Here is a 22230-nt window from a genome sequence, read left to right as displayed (position 1 = left end):
CTATGCCCAGGACATACTTGAAAACGAGAGGTAACTCTCAATGTATTACTTCCTGGTAAAATATTTTTATAAATAAATAAATAAATTTTCAAAATCCAATAAGACCACATCAACTGCATTACCCTTGTCTAAACTCCTGCTTACCTCCCCAAAGAAACTAATAAGGTTAGTTTGGCACAACCTATCCTTCATAAATCCATGCTGACTATTACCAATACTTTTGAAATAATTTGTTACCCATTAGGTATTCCTGAATATTATCCCATACTAAATCTTAAAGTTACTGACCCACTATTGATGTTAGGCTTACAGGTCTGTAATTCCCATGGATGTGATCTAGCTCCCTTTCTAAATATAGGCACCACGTCTGCTATACGCAAATCTTGTGGTATGGAGCTGTGAAAATGGAGTAATTGAATATTAAATGTAATGGTTTGGCTATTACTGAACTTAGCTACTTAAAAACCCTTGGATGTATGCCAGCGGGGCCAGGTGCTTGATTTACTATAAATTTTACAAAGCCGCCTATGTACTTCTTCCTCAGTTAACCAATTGTACATTCCTTATGTAGAAAGGTCCCCCTCTTACCTCCTGGTTTGCGGTAGGGGGACAGCTGCAGGGGTGATCGGGCGCATGGCGGGGGCTGCAGGCGCATGAACAGAAGGACAAAGTGCGGCAGCCATCTTGTCAAAGGCTCCGCAAAGGACTACATGTCCCATGAGCCTTAGGGAAGCACCCTCACGTGAAGCACAGCGGCCAATAGGGCTCCCTGGATCCCCTGAGGGGATATTTACACATTTAGTGTGCTCAAGACTGCGCGGGCAGTCGGAGCAGGGAAGGCAAAGATAGAGGTAGTGTCCAGAGGGCAGTGCTACTCTGGACTAGGCCCAAATTGCCCCCCTTAAGCTCCAGTTAGGCCCCCGACCATTACCAGTTTGTGGCTGCTACAGGGAAAGGCCCCCAGATAGGGACATTTCCTCCATAGCCTTAAAAGTGTCCGTGACGAGACACCGCCGCAGTGACTTGCGGCCTGGGACAAGACCACCATTGAACTGAGATGCTCTTGCGGTGAGACCCTCCAGCGGGAGTTCACCCCATGCAGAGGTGGACACCTTCGTGGACGGACCAGACAGACATACGTCGTTGGATCAGACGGATCCTTTGTGTTATTCGCGGTACCCGGGTACTGGAGTGCCCGGGAAGGTATCACCATCTAAGTGCACCAACGGCCATACATACTGTGGGTATCGCTACTCCACACACACACTTTGGGTGGGCCTGGTCTGTGGACACTAGTGGGTTAAGTGCCCAGGCACCTCAGAACTTTGGGGATTCTACCAGGGTGGTGCTACGGTTGGAACAGAGTATTGTGCGTTATATTGTCAGTGAATACAGTTGTTACATACGCAGTGTGTATTTACTGTGTGTATTGGGTTCCTGAGAGGGGTAATCCTACAGCGTAGGATCTCTCCCAGGTGGAGGTGCTGTGCAACCACAAACACGATCACCTCAGGCTTCCAGTGGTGGAGGATCAGGCCTTCTGTAAGCCACTCAGGTAACGCACCACAGGTAGTTTCCCTAGACACGGGGGAAAGCGGGCTACACTTATAATTCTGATATGTTGCCTTGGTCCTTTCTGACTTTAAGAATCTAAATGCCCGCCTCTTCATTTCCATTTCCTCCCTTACCTATTTAGCCACATTATTTTATACGTGTTTCTTTTTATTTATTACCCATGGGTATAAACTGATAAGTGTACATACCTAACAATGTTTTAAAGACTGCCCTTTTAATCTACCACATTTTCTCCTGCAAAAATATAATTCCAATTTATTTCTTGTAGATTATTCCTCAGTTTATTACTTCTACATTGTTTGATATTACCAAATCCAGCAATTCCCCTGTCCTGGTTGGTTCTTCGATATAGTTTGGGTCGCGTAACTGTCTTAGCACCACCAAAAACCTGTTTCCTTTCGTTTTAATGCCAATCTCACTGCCCCAGTCTATGTCCGGATAACTAAAAATGCCCATTATGTAAACATGACCTAGTTTTGCTGCATTCACAAAAGTATTTTGGCTTCCTGAATCTGACTGGTGGCTTATAGCATATATCGTTTTATACAACTATCATCGTATAACACAAAAATATGAAGTTAGCATGTAGTTACTCAAGCTCAACCAGCAACAACAAAAAATAGAAATAAATGGGATCTCTATTTTATGCGGAGCAAGGTAGAAAGATACATGGAGCATGTAAGACTGGTGCTTTACCAGTAATACATAAGCAGATTTTTACAACAGACCCATACTTATTTCTTGATATTCTATGAGTGTTGACAATTAATATATACTACAAAACTACTTGCCCTAAATACCTTAACAAATGGAAACAACATGTAAAACCTCAGTACATCTTATAAAAAGCAAAGCAAAATACAATGTAGAAGGGACTGAGATCGTGTCCTCCAGGGACTGAGGCCGTGTCCTCCAGCTGAAGGTGCACGTAATCGCTATGGTCATGCGTGGTCATGGAGGAACAGCAAGGAAAATAAAATCAATAATAATACTCAACTATTCGATATATAATACAATCCAGCAGATTATCAAAAAAATAAACAATTAAAAGCCCCACAAAAACATTTGCAGATGTAAAAAGTGCTCTTTTAGGAGTTACATTAGCGGATATAAAAAAAAAACTAATAAATGTAAAAAATATATATGAACTCCTAGCTTATTAAAACAAGAGATGAAATAACAATACTATAACCTAGTTACCACCAAACCCCTCTAGAAACTTTAGATGCAACACATGTAATGTGTGTTGCTCTATAGATACACATAATAGGTGTACATCACTAGTAATGGGAAAAGAGAGGTTTAAAACCCATTAATAAAGTATAGTTTATATGATCACTTCCGATTTCTATGCTGTAGTAAAAAGAAAAAACACGTTTTTATTACCATTGTCAAAACTTTTTTTTTTATTAACAACAGTTTTGATCCCGAGGATTTAAAATTTGTAGGGACAGAGCAAGTCCCAGCTAATATTAGAGATTATAATAAGAATAAGTTTCTACAAAAAGGGGAGCAATTCTGGATTTATCATCCCCGTTTGTTTCAAATGAACACAAAGATATTGTCCCGTTTGTGTAAAACTGTTTAGTGATTGTATGAAAGGAACACAACCGCTGACGGAGCACAAAATGCGTTGGGTTTCTGTTTCAAACACCATCAGATGTGAGGCCTATAGTGACATCACATGTAAGGAAGGAAGTGAACCAATTGCGGTAAACACTTGAATGTAGGAAAGCCCACGGGGAAATGAGGATTGCTGTTACCTGGCTGAGACACCACCCTCTTAAGGACCGTGACAATGGTGTGTAGACAAAAGGAGAGCCCTACAATATATTGCAGGGGACTAGATATAAGTGACAATTGTTTGATTCTACTAGTTTAATAGCGTGGTTATTTTTACTAGCCTACAGTGTGATTTGTCTCAATTTGTCTAATTAAACCAATGAGAATAAATACATCTTATGCTGTATCCTTCTTACCACAGGTTAGCTGCTCCTGAGTCACTGCTGTTACTGGCTGTCCTTGCAGTGATTTGGGGAATGCACATTTAGTCTCACGAACCGTTATATTTTTTTCTTTGATCCACCGAAACATCCACAGAAGGTTACAGTCACAAAGAATATAATCTGTCTGAAACTCTCTGTAAACAAACAAAAAGGTGGTCTTAAATAGTGGCAAGACATTCAAACTTAGGTTGTTAACCAGTGACCGAGGATGCTTTCCCATTTATTTGGAGACCTAAAAAAATAAGGAGTGAACGTTAAAAATAAAATTAAAAAAAAAAAAGATCACGTAGGGCGAGAAAAAAACAAAAAAAAACTTCTACTGTAAAAAAAAAATGACATAATAAATTATGGCAGTGCAGTACCTAAATTCCAACGTTTTCGTCCTCAGGGAAAGTCGGACTTGGCTAATCAGGGAAATATTGAAACTTGGGTACTGCCTTCATTTATTATGCAATATGTGTTTACAATGAAAGTTGTCTTTTCACTTGATTTGGAGCGCTGCTGTAATTCATGGACATAAGAGTACTCATTAGCCCAGCAAAGGTACATGCACCCACTCATTACCTGTATCAAATTTAACATAAAACTTTGGATCAAGCACTATTCTGTATTCCCACTCAAGAAGCAATACTACGCCATAAACTCAGGGGTTAATTCTATCAAGTTCCGAAATGTCAGAAAACGCCCATTCAAGTCAATGGCAGTCTTCGGCCAACAGAATCAGACCTTTCAATGAAAACACCACACGGGCTCATTCTTATTTGAAGAGGAAATGTATTCATTCCTGGACCAGACCACAAATGCCAGAGGTCTAGTGGCCCTCTGCTGCTGCCGGTGGTCCTCCAGCAAATAAAAAGTTAATTTGTTTCTGATGCTGCATGTTCATTATTAGAGAGGGGTTTGAACATGAACAGGCACTTGGCTTCTACGTTCTTTTCTTGTTAAATGTGAAAGATCCTAAAAGCACAGAATGAATACACAGGATTTATTAACATGACAGAACTTTGTGATAATAAATCTATTATACTTACATTGACTTTAAGGCAGTCATGTTAGCAAAAGTTCCTTGTGCCAGTGAAGAAAACAAATTCCCAGAAAGGTTTCTAAAAATAATGAAATGTTAGAATTATTTCATATACTATATTTAGTAAAAAGAAAAAATGTCCTGTCGTTATACAGCATCATGATTTGCCGCAGCACATTCAACTTTAGTGACTCACTGAAAACTTAGAGGTTGGGTCAGTAACATAACCTTGCCATCTTCATCTTCATTGTAAGGATAGTTAGTGACATCATTTAAAACAGAATGAGCATTGGAATGAAGCAGAGTTGCTGGATGGCTGTAAGGGAAGAGTCACTGAATCATAGTTAACGGACTCCTGAGAATCATAACTTAGAGCGACTGTATAACTCAATCACATGAATCTGTCCGACTCAGAGAGGTTACTTTCCCTCTATAATAAATTGCACGAAACAACGAAATTGGTGTGTAATAATAATAAAAATTGAAGTCAAGTAGCTACGTAAAATTGCAGCGCAATACAAGAACAAAAACAAAACAAACAAGTATGTTTATTGTAATTTCGAAAGGAGAGTGGACTACATGGCGATATAGACTTTTGTTCACTGGGAGCAGTAAAGCAATTCCGAGGTGGACAGTAAGGCCCCGGACATGTTTGGCGCTTGCTTGCGGAAGCGTGCTGACGCGTGCTCCCGCTCAGCACTGAGCCCCTACAGTCGCAATTAGAGCGGCTTTAGTAGGTGCTCACCTGCGCTTCCGCGCGCTTGCGGAAGCGCAGGTCTTAGGGGAATTTTAAATTCCCCCGCTTGCCGGCGCGACAGGCCAGTCACGTGAGCGGTTCGCCCAATGAGGGCGAACCAGCTCCGTGACGTCACTGGCCCGCCCCCTGACGGCTGCTGACAGCGCGTGCGGTAAGCAACCGCAGGGCCAGGGAAAGCACCCACTTTCCCTGCGCCTCAGCGCGCCTCAGCACGCCAGCAGGGACCATGGACTCGGCCTAAGGAAGAGGAGAATAGGTCAGACCCGCAGACTTTACCAGGCTTCATTGCACTTCATACAAAAAATAAATAAAACACCCAATTGAACAGAAGTATATGCATGGGCAGAAACCGAGCTAACCTAAAATATCTTAAGAATTGTTGAGGGCACGGAGATGCATTTATAAAAAAAAAACCACATACTTTTTAATTATGCTGTACGATTTTGCCACATTTGGTAAAATCTGTTCAACTCTTTAAGATCATTTTTTCAAATCTATTTTCAGGATCAGATGCATAAAAAAATATATCACCCATTGCAATTTAATAATGCCTGGAGGGGGGGAGAGGGGGGGAACGGCAGCAGCTCCACAAAGCTGCCAAGTTGTATCTGATCTGACATTTTCCCCCTCTAACAACTATATAATTTACTGAAAAATAGAAGTTTAACATTATAAAGTGTAGTCCCACTGAACAATACATATAATAGCTGAAAGCCCTTTTGTCGTATGACTTAGATTGTGTTAACCGTACAAGTCCAGAGGCAATATACTGTATATCTTTGTTTAGTGCCTTCCATGTGCACAGTGCTTTACAGCAGTAAAAAAAAAGTGACATAATAATAGGAGACATAAAAATAGACATTGGGGAATGGTACCCCTGTTCCAAAGAGCTTACAATCTAAGTGGTAAGTAGGGAGGACACTAGGCAATACCTTTATATATTGAGCAATAGAATATATATTTAAGATTAAGATCTTGAGAGCTATGAAGTGTTCCTTGGCCTTGGCTTTAGTGGAATCACCCACTTCCGCGCGCCTCAGCGCAGTGCACGTTCACCTGCAGCGGGAGAGATTTCCTGTCCTGCAGGCAGAGTCGACAGGGAGGCGTGTCGGGGGGCGCTCACGTGACCCGGCGGTCGCGGGATATACAAACTTGTTTGTAGCGCTAACTGCCGGTCTCCCCGTCGGGCATGTGCACGCCCACATTATACACAAATACATTGTCACCCTAGTGTTTGTTTTCGGCGTGAGCGTCCTGCAGTATGGACGCAGCCTAAGTAGTATTTGACCCAGGAAATAGCATTGCTCTCAAAAGCTTATCTCTATGTACCCAATAAGTAAAGGTGGATATGTGGTTTTATGTTTCAATGCTATGTTTGAGATAACAGCATGGTCTCCTCAGGCTCCAATTCACAGGTCACTACCACAGGAAGAACCTGCTGTGTATGGGTGCATACTCCTTCTCTACGTCCTGACTAGTACATTGGGAAGTAGCACATTGAAAATGACATTTTACTTACAGCCTGACCAGATTAGAGAGTCCTTTGAAAATGTCTGCGTTGAGGCATCCGACCCGATTGTTGGCTAGGTCTCTGAAAAAGAAAATTGTGGTAAACAATTATTACAATATGTAATGAATGAAAAAAGAAGAGACGGTTCATAGGCACACACTGACAAGCATGCAATACAGTAAATATGAAAATCTCAAGAATGGAAGTACACAATAACTGGAATTGAAAGACCAATTTCGTGAAAGGCCTTTTTTTGCTGAATGAGCAGATGTTGTGGTTTTCTTTTCTTTTGAGCAGTTCTCCGTGCTCCAGAAAAATAAAAATTTGCCCCCACTGCCCGGGCCTATGGAAAAATGTCAAAAATACAACTGTCGATATAGACAAGTGCTGAATTGAATTTTAATCAATTATTATGTTTTACAATACTGTATATTCAGCCTGGCAAATACATGTTCTAGTGACCTGGTAAGATAATGAAGCCACCTGCGCATATAGTGCATATTGAACTGTGTCCGGATCTTATGAAATCTCCCGGCATCAACTATCGCAAGACTTTGAAACCAGGAAGAGACCTAGTGCGGGCGCACGTTACTGGCGTCCGCGACGGAGACTATCAGTTCAGCTACACGAGGATTGGAGGATTGGCGTACGACATGGAGTAATGGGTGATATGCCACGACACCTTTATTCATTGCTTAATACCTTTTTATATATTGTGAGTGTCCGTAATCTAGCAGCATTATTAATAAATTATTTTTATACAGTATTATACTATGGGAGCCGCGCTGTCTTCATATATATATAAATTTAAAAAAAAGAAGAAAGTTCTCCCTAATTTAGTCAAATTATTTGGCTTAAAAGTCAACAAAATGTAGTGACATATGCCGGATATGTTACATCTGCAAATGGAAAAATGCAAAATAACTTTTTTTTTTTTTTTACACATTTATTATTCCCCAACTATCAAAACTTCTAACAAAGATTGGACAAACTTTTGCCTTTGCATGAATTTAAGAAAGAAAAATGAGCAGAACCAATTCTTAACTCTGTATCTACTATTTTGAATTGATATTTAAATGCATGTGCAGAACACTCTTAAGAGTTAAGGCAGTGTTTCCCAAAGTGTGCGCCGCGGCGCACCAGTGGCTAGAGGGGAGCCGCGATCAGGGCCGCCAGCAGCGGGAAACAAGGGCTGCTAGTTAATTAAAAAAAAAAAAACCTCTGAACCGGCGCCGGGTCTCCCTGGCAGCGCCGGAAGTAAGCGAGAGGGAGGCCCGGCGCGAACGCTGGAGGAGCAGCACCGGGAGACAGATGTCTCCCAGCAGCACTGCAGCCTCACACCCCCCCCTCTCCCCCCGCAGCACACCGGCCCTCCCCCCACGTGGCACAGGCCCCCGCAGCACTGACCTCCCCCGTGCAGGGACTGGGCCGTTCAGCCATCCACCCCCCCCCCCCCCCGCAGCATCGGCCCCACGCATCACCGGCACATATATATATCTGTGTGTGTGTGTGTGTGTATATCTGTGTGTGTGTATATATCTGTGTGTGTGTGTATATATCTTTGTGTGTGTGTATATATCTGTGTGTGTGTGTGTGTATATATCTGTGTGTGTGTGTGTGAGGTCTGAGAGTGTGTGTGTGAGGTCTGAGAGTGTGTGTGTGAGGTCTGAGAGTGTGTGTGAGGTCTGAGAGATGTGAGGTCTGAGAGAGTGTGTGAGGTCTGAGAGAGTGTGTGAGGTCTGAGAGAGTGTGTGAGGTCTGAGAGAGTGTGTGAGGTCTGAGAGAGTGTGTGAGGTCTGAGAGAGAGAGAGTCTGAGTGAGAGTGAAAGAGTGTGTCTGAATGAGTGAGAGAGAGACAGTGTGTGTGAGAGAGACAAAGTGTGTCTGAGAGAGACACCAACTGTGCACTGCATCTGTTACGTATGTATGTACAACTTTGTTTTTACTTTTTGCGCCGCGGAAAAATCCTGATCGCCTTGGGGAGCCTTGAACCGAAAAAGTTTGGGAACCACTGAGTTAAGGTATATGCACAGAGCTGATGTTATCATACAATAAGATTCTCAATGTCAGTATTTAGTCAGAGGACACAAGTTCCAAAGAGATCATGCTGACCTTCAAATGTACTTCTTGCCAAGTACAGTAGTAGAATAAACATGCCACACACACTGTATTTACCTTCAAGCAACATGTGTTTTTTCAAGCCAATTTGTTATAAATGCTGTAAAAATGTACTTTTCCAATACAATCTCTACCTAAGAATCATGTCTCTTTTCTCTTCAAAATAATTACTTTGTATGAGAAACTAAACATCTCACTAGAATTAATAGATTTTGTATTTGTGCAACTTTTACATTTTGGGGTTCTTGAGCTTTCCTGCTGCAAATATGGTGAAAAAAAGAACACTTGTATAAGCTAAAGCAAAAGGGGTTCCCATGAACCCTTGGGTTCCAGAGGGATCCCTGTAATTTTCAGATATTTTGAAAATTGTACCAAATACTGAAGAATTTACACTGGATCTGATTTCAGACGCGCTTTTAGATAAGGTTGTGGTTCCTTCCAATGCATTTGATTTCAGACGCGCTTTTAGAGAGGGTTGTGGTTTCTTCCAATGCATTTGATTTCAGACGCACTATTATAGAGGGTTGAGGTTCCGCAGAATATAACAATATAATTATAGGGTTCCTTAACCAAAAAAAAAAAAAAAGCCTGAGCTAAAGGACCAAAATTAATTTTGACGTTAATGGGATTCTTTTGTGTGATACATCTGATGCTGTTTTTAGTGCAGTTTTAACGAGGGTAGATTGACAAGCGGTTAATAGCTTTTCTAACACCCAGCAATTCCAGTCCCATATAACGCTATGAAACTGTTATTGCGCAGTCCGTTCCATCAGCCAGGGATGGCCCACGTGTATAGGACTTCTGAGAGGACATACATTATCCATAACATACTTAGTTGGCATAAGATTTGCAATATATTCAAAGCCATGTTTAAATATAAAATACATAAATTGTGCAACAATAAAAGAGTCGACAGAAGATAAATAAATGTGCTTGATCTCAAAGTTAACAAAAAAGTAAACCAAAATGGCAGTGCAGTCACCCATCCGTAAGTCGCAACGTCATCGCACGATAATGTGGCGGCTTCTTATTGGCTGCCAGGGAGGCTAACTGCAGGGATGGATTGTTTCTCCCAGATAAGAATTCTTGTAAGGGAATTACAAAATGAAATATACAAAAATGTGTGTGTATATATATATATATACACACACACACACACACACACAAATACAACTGTATGCTCATCTGCATATCTTAGGCAGGTCTGCAACCCCGCCTTTCCCCATTATCACCCAGCATACAGCACTTCCACTGCAGCAAGGGATTCTGGGAAATGACATGCAAATGAGCACACAGTGCCACTTTTTGCCTCAAAAACCATTTTAAACATGGTTCCCTATAGGCTTAAGCTTGCTGCATGGTCACAGCTTTGAGCACAGCCAGGGTTAAGGTGCATACCCAGAAAACCACCCACAGACAGCTGTTTCGACATTAATGGGTCTCATCAGTGTGGGGTTGATTTTAACTGGGTATGCAAAGAGGCTATGGGATGGGCTATACCATAATACTGAGTTAAGTTATGGTGAGTAAAAAAAAGTGACAAAAACCCTCCACAGGAAAGCAAATATGCAAATATGCAAATACAACTGTATGCTCATCTGCATGTCTTAGGCAGGTGTAAGCTGTGACCATGCAGCAAGCTTAAGCCTATAGGGAACCATGTTAAAAATGGTTTTTGAGGCAAAAAGTGACACTGTGTGCTCATTTGCATGCCATTTCCCAGAATCCCTTGCTGCAGTGTAAGTGCTGTATGCTGGGTGATAATGGGGAAAGGCGGGGTTGCAGACCTGCCTAAGACATGCAGATGAGCATACAGTTGTATTTGCATATTTGCTTTCCTGTGGAGGGTTTTTGTCACTTTTTTTACTCACCATAGCTTAACTCAGTATTATGGTGTGTGTATATATATATATATATATATATATACACATATATATATATATATATATATATATATATATATATATATATATATATATATATATATATATATATATATAAATCCTGACATAATCTGCCTTGTCTCACGTTCTTGGTTCCTGAGATATTTCATTTTGTAATTCCCTTACAAGAATTCTTGTCTGGGAGAAACAATTCGGCCACTGTAGATATGTAGATATGTGTATATATATATATATATATATATATATATATATATATATATATATATATATACACACACATACATACATACATATATATATATATATATATATATACACATATATATATATATATATATATACACACACACACACACACACACACACACACACACACACACACACACACACACACACACACACACACACACACACACACACACACACACACACACACACACACACACACACACACACACACACACATATATAATGGTAAAACTGCAAGACTGGGGAAAGAATCCCCAAAGACACCACTTAATAAGTGTGTGCACACTTAAATGGATGAGTAGTTCAGGACACTTTAAACGTTTGACCTCATTGTTAGTTCAGAGTTGAAAAGTTACTTTGAAACATAACATTTATTCAAATAATATAAAATAAATTATACATAAAGTGTATTAAAATCTGAAGGGGTGAAGGGGGAGGAAGGAGAGATTAGTATATACCGGGATGGTAAATATTAGTGTCCAATTAGGGCGTATACTGATGTACAGGAATAAATGTCCTTAGACGTACTTATGGAGGCTGGTAGCAATATAAGATGGGGGTAAATCCTAATAATATATAAGAGAGGCAGCGAGTGAATAAAACTATTCACCAGAGAACACCAGTGTACCTTATATTCATTGGACGCAAATCCCAGTATAGTGCTGAGATTGTAGTGCAAAGTAAGAGAGTGGTTTAAAGAGCTGGCTATCTATCTATATAATTCTCTAAGGATGTCGGCATATCCCTCTGTGATAGGCTGAACTGCCGGACAAACACTCAGAGAGCCAGTGTGGCTGTATATCCTTCCCCCTCTGTGATAGGCTGATCCAACTGACACTCATCCAAAACAGCCAATGAGACTGCACATCCGTCCTCCTCTGTGATATACTGAGCGGCCTATCACACAGCCATGGACAGCTTCTAAGGATGTCTGCACAATCCTTTGTAATAGGGTGAGCGGCCTGTCACTCACTCAGGGACAGCTAATGAGACTGCACATCCCTTCATGTCTGTGAATGAAATGGAGAGCAGTGTGCACATGGAGAAGGAGGTAGTGCAAAGAGAGGGGAGGAGAGATAGCAAGGTGAGTAGGAGAAAGAAACAGAGAGACAGCAAGGAGAGGAGGATACAGATGAGATTAGTAGGAGAGGAGGGAGTGTAGTGTGCAAAGGGAAGAGCAGAAACAATAAATCAGGGAGTGCAAAGAAAGGGGAGGAGAGAGCAGAGAGGAGCAGGGCATGATGCAGGTGGAGAAGAGGGGACAAGAGACCGTAAGGCATTACAGAGAGGGGTGAAAACAAAGAGTAATGTTTAATTAATAATCTTTCAGATCTCCTAGATTGGGGTATGCTACGCCTGGTACAGCTAATTAGCTCATTAGTGCTTTAATATTTAATGAGCTTGTAAGAGATGTGTGCAGATGTATATTTAATGCAGACCGATTAGGGTGAAATTAAATCCCGGTTTATTATGCCTGTTTCTTAAACAAGGCAAAATACACAAAAAGAAAAAAAAGAAAGGCCTATTCCACTCTGGAGAATAAAGGCCTATTCCACTCTGGAGAATACTTTACTCCAGCCCTTTCTAACGCAGTGGCTAGCTAAACTGGTTACCACCCCAAACATAGATATACACACAAACGAACACAATAGTCCAATAAGAAAGTCTCTTATCTGTTGGAGCTGTAGGCTTTTGCAGTCCAATCGCTCCCAGGAATAAACAGTCTGGTCTTTCCTCTGTCAGCATAGTTGTATGCTTATGAAAAACTCTTGTCTGTCCTCCTTCTCCTTATGTCAGCCCAAATGTGAGCTAAGGAATCTCTCTCCAGGTGGAGACTAGTTAATTGAGTGGCTGCAATTAACTCTCTCTGCTGCATTCTCAGAGCTCTGAGGCTGCTTTATTTAAACAGGGATAAGTCCCTGTTACAAAGCTATTATCTTAATACACGCTTGCAATAGATAGATCCTTCGAAACCTTGTGTAATAGTTAAGCACAAGTGTCTACAGATACTGCCTCAGTAGTACAAACATGGTCTAATGCAGGGGTGCGCAAACAGGGGGGCACCCCCCCCCCCAGTGGCCGTGGTGGTTGCAGGGGCCCAGCGCTGTTCCCCAAGGCATTTCAATTAAATGCTGAGGGATCGCATGAGGCTTTGCAACTCTCTACTTACCATGATTCAGATGCTCTGTGACGCATCGCCATCGCAACACGGCGTCAAATGCCACCGGGGAAGTCATGTGACGTGACATCACACGCGTCAAATGACGCCGTGGGTCATGTGATGTGGCGTCACATCACATGACCCCGGTGCGTCTTTTGACGTCGCTCCAGGGTGGGGGGGGGGGAGCGCGAGCAGAAAGGCAGACAAGACAGGGGGCGCAGCAGCAAAAGTTTGCACTCCCCTGGTCCAATATATACGCAAGTGATTAGTTAGCTCTCAAATGTAGCAATGCTCAAAGTAAGTCTCAATCTATAAGAACAAGTAGATTTTTAAAGCAATGGATAGGCAATGAGTAAATGTCTCCTCTTACCCTAGAGAGTATCATTAGGAACTCCTATATAGTTTTAATAGTCAGAGCATATAGATATAAGGTGCACGCTAGCTACAAACACTGCCTTGTTTCCCAGTATTAAGCGCCCCTCCTGTAACGTCTGAAGGTACTCGCAATCGGCCCGACGCACGTTTCACTCCTATTGGAGCTCTCACACCTTTGTAGCACCTTGATATATAGTCCTATATCGGTCAACCCCCTCCTCAACTACTATTTTTAATTATATATATATTTAATGGTGTGTGTGTGTGTTTGTGTGTCTATACCTGAAGGGTTATTACTCATTTCCCAAAGCTGATATAATTATATGAGCTCCGTAACAACTGAAACAAAGAAGACTTTGAAGAAGTGAGAAAATGCAAATTCCAGCAGGTCTCATATTTTCCAGCAAAAAGGGAAAAAGTGTCTCTTTTGAGCAGTTCGTCAATCATTGATGATTATAGGGCATGTTCGTTATTGGGGTCAAATAATATGTGTCAAATTACTGCAAATTCACAACAGTTAGAAAATGCTGGCAAAATGACTGTACCTGCAACTTTGATTCCTGTATGTGGAGTGAGAAGTGAAATAAAGCAACACAAGCTGTGCAGGTAAAATAATCACTCAAGTGAAGTACTTGGCTGTATTTCAATCACAACAGAATTCCTGTCATGCTGCACTTATCATTTTTATAGAGAAATCTTGTGTGTTGTACTTCACAAATGTGACACTAGGTGTAAGGTGACCGAAGAGTAAAGCGCACGATGCATTAACGGTCATTATAGGCTAAAGCAGTAAAATTCCGGGCATTATTGAAAACCCTGCTCTCTGATTGGTTAAAATTCCGGGCATTATTCAATCAGTAATGCCCTGAATTTTAGCAGCTTGCAAAGTGCAGTTTTCAATGTGTTTATTTCAAGCCAATCAGCTTTCAGAACAGCTGAGACAGGACAGGGGATTGGTTAGAATGAAGTAACAGCTCTGAGACAGGGCAGGGGATTGGTTAGGAAGTATTAGCCACGGGTTGACTCCTCCCCCTCTCTCTCTCGAGCTGACTGAGATTTTCAGTAGCAATGTGTGTGTGCTGTGCTGTTGTGTTGTATATCTGTGTAGAGGTGCTGTGTGTGTATGTATAGAGCTCCAGTGTGTGTGTGTGTGTCAGTGTCAGCAGCAGTGTTTATGGGTGTAGCATGTGTGTGTAGCAGCAGTATATGTGTGTGTGTGTGTGTGTGTGTGTGTGTGTGTGTGTGTGTGTGTGTGTGTGTGTGTGTGTGTGTGTAGAGGTGCTGTGTTGTGTGTAGAGGTGCTGTGTATAGAGGTGGAGTGTTGTGTGTACAGGTGCTGTGTTGTGTATAGAGGTGCAGTGTGGGGTGTGTGTAGAGGTGCTGTGTTGTGTGTAGAGGTGGGGGGAGGAGAGTGCAAAGTTTAGTAAGTGGCTGCATTTTTTATTGTGGCTGCAGTGTGTGTGTGTGTTGTGCTGTTGTATGTGTAGCAGCAGTTTGTGTATGTGTAGAGCTGATGTGTGTGTGTGTGTGTGTATAGAACTACTGTGTGTGTGTGTATAGAGCTTGTGTGTGTGTGTGTCAGTGTCAGCAGCAGTGTTTATGGGTGTAGCATGCGTGTGTAGCAGCAGAGTTTGTGTGTGTAGAGCTGCTGTGTGTGTGTGTAGAGCTGCTGTGTGTGTGTGTGTGTTTGTGTGTAGAGGTGCTGTGTTGTGAGTGTAGAGGAGGTGCTGTGTTGTGTGTCTAGAGCTCCAGGGTGTGTGTGTGTGTGTGTGTGTGTGTGTGTGTGTGTGTGTGTGTGTAGAGGTGCTGTGTTGTGTGTGGTGTGTGTGTGTCAGCAGTTTGTGTGTGTTGAGCTGGTGTGTGTACACACAGAGGGGGCGGCAGTGTGTGGATATAGATACCTGCAGTGTAAGCGTATATACAGTAGAGGTGGTTTCATGTATTTACCATTTTATTTTAATAAAAAAATCTATACAAAAGTGTCTATTATTTAGGAAATAAGTCTACATTTAGCCTATAATAGTAATAATCCCCTCAGAAGAGGACATTACTGGCCAATAATGCCCTGGCTGGGTTAAAGTCTTCAACTCTTCTAGCCAGGGCATTATTGGTCAGTAATGCCCTGTTCTTCGGGGATTATAACTTAATTAATGTCAGGGAAAACAGAATTCATTAAAACACAACAACAAAAACATGTGGGATATGTATTAGGAAGGGGAAGAAAGGAAAATTGGCAAAATAATTAGAGACCAATGATCTATAATCAATGTATAGGTCTCTAGTCATCGACACACAGCTCAGTCATGAAAACACCTAATCATTTGCTCATTTCTATTGATATACTTAAAATGTGTTATTGATTGGCAGGAATGGTCAACTCCAGTCATCAAGGGCCACCAACAGGTCAGGTTTGTAGCATATCCCTGCTTCAGCACAGGTGTCTCAATCAGTGGCAAAGTCAACGAACGTATGGTGCATTTACTTGCCTAGGTTTTAGGTTTCTTAAGATATAGCACTGCTTGGTAAATATAGCCTAAAACCCATCCGCAGACAGAGGAGTCCTCAAAAGCAGTAAAGGGGTTAAGAGGGGCTTGTCCAGCAATTAACCAACTAGAGCACATATACAGTATATTAATGTAATGCCTCCTTCTCAGGATATGGTGGTTTAAAGCTACTGCTTTAGTTCAAGTCTTTGGTGCACTGCCTGGGAAACAGATATCCTATTTCTGACTCAAAAGTTCTAAGCCTCAGAAAATCAGGGTTTTAAAGGAATACAATGCTGAGCCACAATAATGCCTGAACATAAAAACAAGTACTGTATAATATAAAGCTGCAAATAAAGGTTCCATTATCAGCTCTCAGACAAGGCAACGTAAATGCCATGCATCCATCCTGGTAAAATACCATTAAGATAACAATCTGACAATGGTATTCTGTAGAGAAAAAAAAAACAACAAAGAAAGCTAATGTTTGCAGTACCTTATTTAATACTCTACTCCTGTATCCCATAATGGTGAAACAGTTAAGTTAAAGTAGAGAACCTTTCATTATCATGTTATAAATGTATTATGTAATCTACACAAGAACATAGTTCATGCTGTGAACATGATCAGCAATTAGTTCTATCACAAACAACAAACTAATTCATGTGAACCTTAACCGTTTTATCAACAAGAAGAGAAGGTTATACAGGCACAATGCTAATACGATAAGCATGACTAATCATGCTCCATTGTCATTTTCTTGATTTTTGGTAAGATGAGAACCAACTAGATCAGGCGTGGGCAACTTCAGTCCTCATTGGCCACCAACAAATCAGGTTTTCAGGATATCCCTGCTTCAGCACAGGTGGCTCAATCACTGGCTTAGCCTAAAGCAGGGATATCCTGAAAATCTGACCTGTTGATAGCCCTTGAGGACTGGAGTTGCCCAACCCTGAATTAGTCAATTTAACATTAACAAAAAATACTCGTCTCTCCTCTGCCAATGATCTAGAAGTAAAAATGTGAATTGTACAAAAATGGCACAATCTGCCCACTGGACATTTGAGTTAACTAGCAAATATTCTCACTCCAAACAGCAAGTCACATGATATGTTTTTGCATGGGGGCTGCAACAAAGGGTGTGGGAGGGGCTGGAGGTGCCCCCCCCCCCCCGTGTTGCATACATTACCATAATGAAAAATGTATCATGTTACAGGATTCCTATATACAGCAACCTCTACCCCAAAAATAGTCCCTGCACTCCAGCGTTTGTGTGATGAAAAGCTCCGGTATCTCATGTTTGATCACCCAATTAACACAATTTTTAATATGTCTTTATTTATATAGCGCCATTAATGTACATAGTGCTTCACAGTAGTAATACATGTGGTAATCAAATAAATAACAGATAATATAAATAACAGGTCATGGGAATAAGTGCTTTAGACATAAAAGTAACATTAAGGAAGAGGAGTCCCTGCCCCGAGGAGCTTACAGTCTAATTGGTAGGTAGGGAGAACGTACAGAGACAGTAGGAGGGAGTTCTGGTAAGTGCGTCTGCAGGGGGCCAAGCTTTATGTATCATGTGTTCAGAATATCCACAGTGCTACTCATATGCTTCTTTAAGCAAGTGTGTCTTAAGGTGGGTCTTAAAGGTGGATAGAGAGGGTGCTAGTCGAGTACTGACGGGAAGGGCATTCCAGAGGTGTGGGGCAGTCAGTGAAAAAGGTTTAAGGTGGGAGAGGGCTTTAGATACAAAGGGGGTAGAAAGAAGACATCCTTGAGAAGAACGCAAGAGTCTGGATGGTGCATAACGAGAAATTAGGGCTGAGATGTAAGATGGGGCAGAAGAGTGTAAAGCTTTAAAAGTGAGGAGAAGAATGGAGTGTGAGATGCGGGATTTGATCGGAAGCCAGGAGAGGGATTTCATGAGGGGAGATGCTGAGACAGATCTAGGAAAGAGTAGAGTGATTCTGGCAGCAGCGTTTAGGATAGCTTGTAGGGGAGACAGGTGACAGGCAGGAAGGCCGGACAGCAGGAGGTTACAGTAATCAAGACAGGAGAGAATGAGGGCCTGAGTCAGAGTTTTAGCAGTCGAGCAACAGAGGAAAGGGCGTATCTTTGTTATATTGCGGAGGAAAAAGCGACAGGTTTTAGATATGTTTTGAATGTGAGGGGCGAATGTGAGAGAGGAGTCGAGTGTGACCCCTAGGCAGTGTGCTTGGGCTACTGGGTGAATGATCGTAGTTCCAACAGTAATGTGGAAGGAGGTTGTAGGGCCAGGTTTGGGAGGAAGTATGAGGAGCTCTGTTTTAGCCATGTTGAGTTTAAGGCGGCGGAGGGCCATCCAGTATGATATAGCAGAGAGACATTCAGAAACTTTGGTTTGTACAGCAGGTGTAAGGCCGGGTGTTGAAAAATACATTTGTGTGTCGTCAGCATGGAGAATGTGAAGGAGAAGAGGGTTGACCACGGTGTCAAATGCTGCAGAGAGGTCGAGTAATATGAGCAGAGTGTAATGACCTCTGTCTTTGGCAGCATGGAGGTCGTCAGTTATTTTAGTGAGGACTGTTTCCGTGGAGTGAGCAGTGCGGAAGCCAGATTGTAGAGGGTCTAGGAAAGAATAGGTGTTGAGAAAATGGAGCAAGCGAGAGAATACAAGACGTTCAAGGAGTTTAGAGGCAAAAGGCAGGGGGGAGACAGGTCGATAGTTAGTTTGAGTAATGGTATAACTGTTGCATGTTTGAAGTAGGATGGAAAGGTTCCAGAGCAGAGGGAGGAGTTAAAAATGTGTGTGAGCGTAGGGATTATAGTAGGACCAAGAGGTTTTAGGAGATGGGAGGGAATGGGGTCAAGAGAGCAAGTGGTAGAGGGAGAAGAGGCGATCAACAGCGACACATCCTCCTCTGAGACAGTGGAAAAAAAAGTCAAGGAAGGCGGGAGGAGAGTTAGGAAGGGGTGTAGGATGGGAGGAAGAAACACAGGGGATGTTCTGCCGTATGGCTTCCACCTTTTCCTTAAAATAGTCAGCAAAGTCCTGAGCGGAGATGGAGGAAGGAGAGGCAGCTGAGGGTGGTTTGAGTAGAGTATCAAAGACAGAGAACAGTCGGCGTGGGTTAGACTTGTGCATGTTGATTAGTGAAGAAAAGTAGGCTTGTTTAGCTTGCGAGAGGGCAGAGTTGAAACAGGATAGCATAAATTTATAGTAAAGGAAGTCTGCGAGAGTATGAGATTTCCTCCAGAGGCGTTCAGAAGAACGAGTGGAGGAACGCAGCATGCGCGTGTGGGAATTTAGCCAGGGTCTAGGGTTAAAAGGGCAAGGGCGGCAGAGAGAAAGCGGGGCATGTAGATCAAGAGAGAAGGACAAGGCAGAGTTGTACTTCCTGACCAGGTTGTCAGGGTCTGTAGCAGAGCTGAGAGAGGAGAGGGAGGAGCGTAAAGTGGACTCAAAGTCAGGTAAGTGAATATAGCGCAGGTTTCTGCAGAACCGGGAGGCAGATGGAGGTGGAGAAGGGAAGAAGCGAGATAGAGAGAATGAGATGAGGTGATGGTCAGAGAGAGGAAAAGGGGAAATGGAGAAATCGGAGAGAGAGAAGTTTTTTAGTGAAAACCAGGTCTAAGTAGTGGCCATCCTTGTGGGTGCTGGCTGCAGTCCACTGTTGAAGGCCAAAAGAAGAGGTTAGAGCGAGAAAGCGGGAAGCCCAAGGGAGAGAGGGGTCATCAATGTGGCAATTGAAGTCCCCAAGGAGAAGAACAGGGGATTCTGAGGAGAGAAAGAAAGAGAGCCAGGATTCAAAGTGAGAGAGAAATGCAGAAGGGGGATGAGTAGAGGTAGGTGGGCGATAGATGACCGCCACATGGACAGGGAGAGGAGAGAAGATCTGGACAGTGTGAGCCTCAAAGGAGGGAAAAGGAAGAGATGGAGGAATAGGAAGGGTTCGGTAACGGCAGAGAGGAAAGCAGGAGCCCCACGCCTCCACCCCTGCTATCAGTGCGCGGAGTGTGGGAGAAAGAAAGGCCACCATAAGAGAGGGCAGCTTCCAGAGCAGAGTCGGACTGAGTGAGCCAGGTCTCAGTTATAGCAAATAGGAGCAGAGAGTGAGAGAGAAAAGAGTCATGTACAGAGAGGAACTTGTTAGAAAGAGAGCAATCATTCCAAAGGGCACAGGAGAAAGGGAGAGAGGAGGGGGATGGGTATGAGGTTAGAGGGGTTGACACCAGAAGGAGTAGTGGTTGCAATTGGCAGGCGAGGATGAGCGCATGTAGGAATAAGGCAGGGACCAGGATTGGGAGAGATATCCCCAGAAGCAAGGAGAAGCATGGATAGAAAGAGGATGTGTGAGGATGATTTGTAGGGGTGTTTTTTAGTGCAGGGGATATAGCTGTGTGGTGTCAGAGGACGCAGGTAAGAAAGGAGTTCATGTGAACAGAGAAGTGGTGAAGGAAGGAGAGATGGAGATATATGAATAGAGTTAGAGGCATACTGAGGTTGGTAAAAAGAAGTGCATAATTTGAGAAGAAGTGAAGTCACAGCAAATATAAATGGTAAAGGCAGCATCACAGCAGTAATGATGCAGTCTGGTATAGATGATATCCTCCTTTCCAGCGTAGTTAAAATGCAGGAATCAGGGCCAGTTGGGGTGTCCACTTCTTTTGAACTTCCTTTTAAAGTTCAGTTGTTCAGTAGTCCTGCCACTTATAATGGGCCACTTTGACATGGGCTGCAGGCAGACTAGCTGTTCTAATGGTATTGCAACCTAGCACCCTTTCTACATTGATCACTTATTTAGTACTTCCTTAATTCTACAGTTAAGTTTCTATTGAATTGATCATTTATGCAAATTAGTAATTTTGTGGTAATTTATTTATGATGCATTTATTTTTATTCCAAAAATGCTAGTTTATTATATTGTGATCCACGGTCATCTCATTATTTTTTGTCTAAAATTTCATTTTTGCACAGCTATGAAAATGACAAATGAATCCATGAATAGATTCCCCACAAAACATACAAGCTGACTATTTTCTCCAATGAATTACATTGAATAAAACATTCCAACTACTTACAATCTTTTAAGCGATGAAAGTCCCAGAAATGCACCTGGCTCAATGGTGCCGATTAGATTATTTCGAAGATCCCTGTACATTAAAGACAAAGAGAGAATTCATTTATTTAAGAAAAAAAAAAACATAACAACTGCAACATGCTTTCCTCAAAAAGGCAACCTATCATCAGTATCCTTATTGATAATTCACAAATGTCCATTTATTTGTCACGCTGTATCGCCTATGCGCTTTTTGCCATCAGATTCATGTTATAGATCAATGCAAAATTACATGAAGATTATTTAATTTGTGCTCTTAAACTTTTTTTGTATTATTTTTTTTTTACATACTTTAAGAAATCTCCCTTTTCCAACTCCATTTTTAAAATCTGATGCTCCGTTCAGGACATATAAACAGTTTAAATATTATGTGCCAAGGAGGTTAAAATGGAGCTCAATATGGAGCCCAGTGCAGCCTAAACGGTAAATCTCAGATGCTAGAAATCATGTTTTTTAATGTTTTTTTTTATTAAGAGCAGATAAGATACTAACATTATAGGAGTTAAGCACATATAGGTTTCTGGGGGTAGCGGGTTGCTACTTTAATAAAATAATGCTTTATCAGTTTTAATACAATGCTAACAGAATGCTGCATATTTGTAATAGCGTCTGGCTTTTCTACTTTGTGTTTTGAAGACTGTTCCCATTCAATGCACGGTTCAAATTTCAATGTTCTAGTAGCAGGATAATCAGTGTGACATCTCAACTTTTACAATGTACCTTAATTAGGTCACATTTCCTGATGTATAATCCTTTCAGCAGCAGTTTACATAGTTGAAAGAGTTCCTGCTCTACTATGTCCCACACAGAACTTGTCCCCATAACATAACACAATTAAAACAAGGTGTTATTCAGACTCTTCCTTCTTCTCACTTGTAAAATAGCTCTGCACAGAAGGTGCTAACGACCCCAGCTTTCTTACGCATACTAATAGTGCATTGTTTGGGAAAGCCAGACACATCA

The 22230-nt window shown here is 41.9% G+C and overlaps 1 protein-coding gene across 1 annotated transcript in view; it reads right to left on the bottom strand.

The window, feature by feature from the left end:
* ADGRA3 (adhesion G protein-coupled receptor A3) overlaps positions 1-22230 on the bottom strand; it is a 67368-nt gene that overhangs the window by 25785 nt on the left and 19353 nt on the right. Inside the window, exons 3-6 of the mRNA XM_075568554.1 lie at positions 21230-21301; positions 6882-6953; positions 4613-4684; positions 3555-3715 (exon numbers count right to left, since the gene is read on the bottom strand). Of these exons, the coding sequence (XP_075424669.1) occupies positions 3555-3715; positions 4613-4684; positions 6882-6953; positions 21230-21301 (377 nt within the window). The remainder of the gene's footprint in view (positions 1-3554; positions 3716-4612; positions 4685-6881; positions 6954-21229; positions 21302-22230) is intronic.

This window comes from Ascaphus truei, chromosome 1 (assembly GCF_040206685.1).
Source record: "Ascaphus truei isolate aAscTru1 chromosome 1, aAscTru1.hap1, whole genome shotgun sequence".
Lineage (NCBI taxonomy): Eukaryota > Metazoa > Chordata > Amphibia > Anura > Ascaphidae > Ascaphus > Ascaphus truei.
The sequence above is the reverse complement of the archived record's forward strand: the minus strand, read 5'-3'. Positions and strand labels throughout refer to the sequence as shown.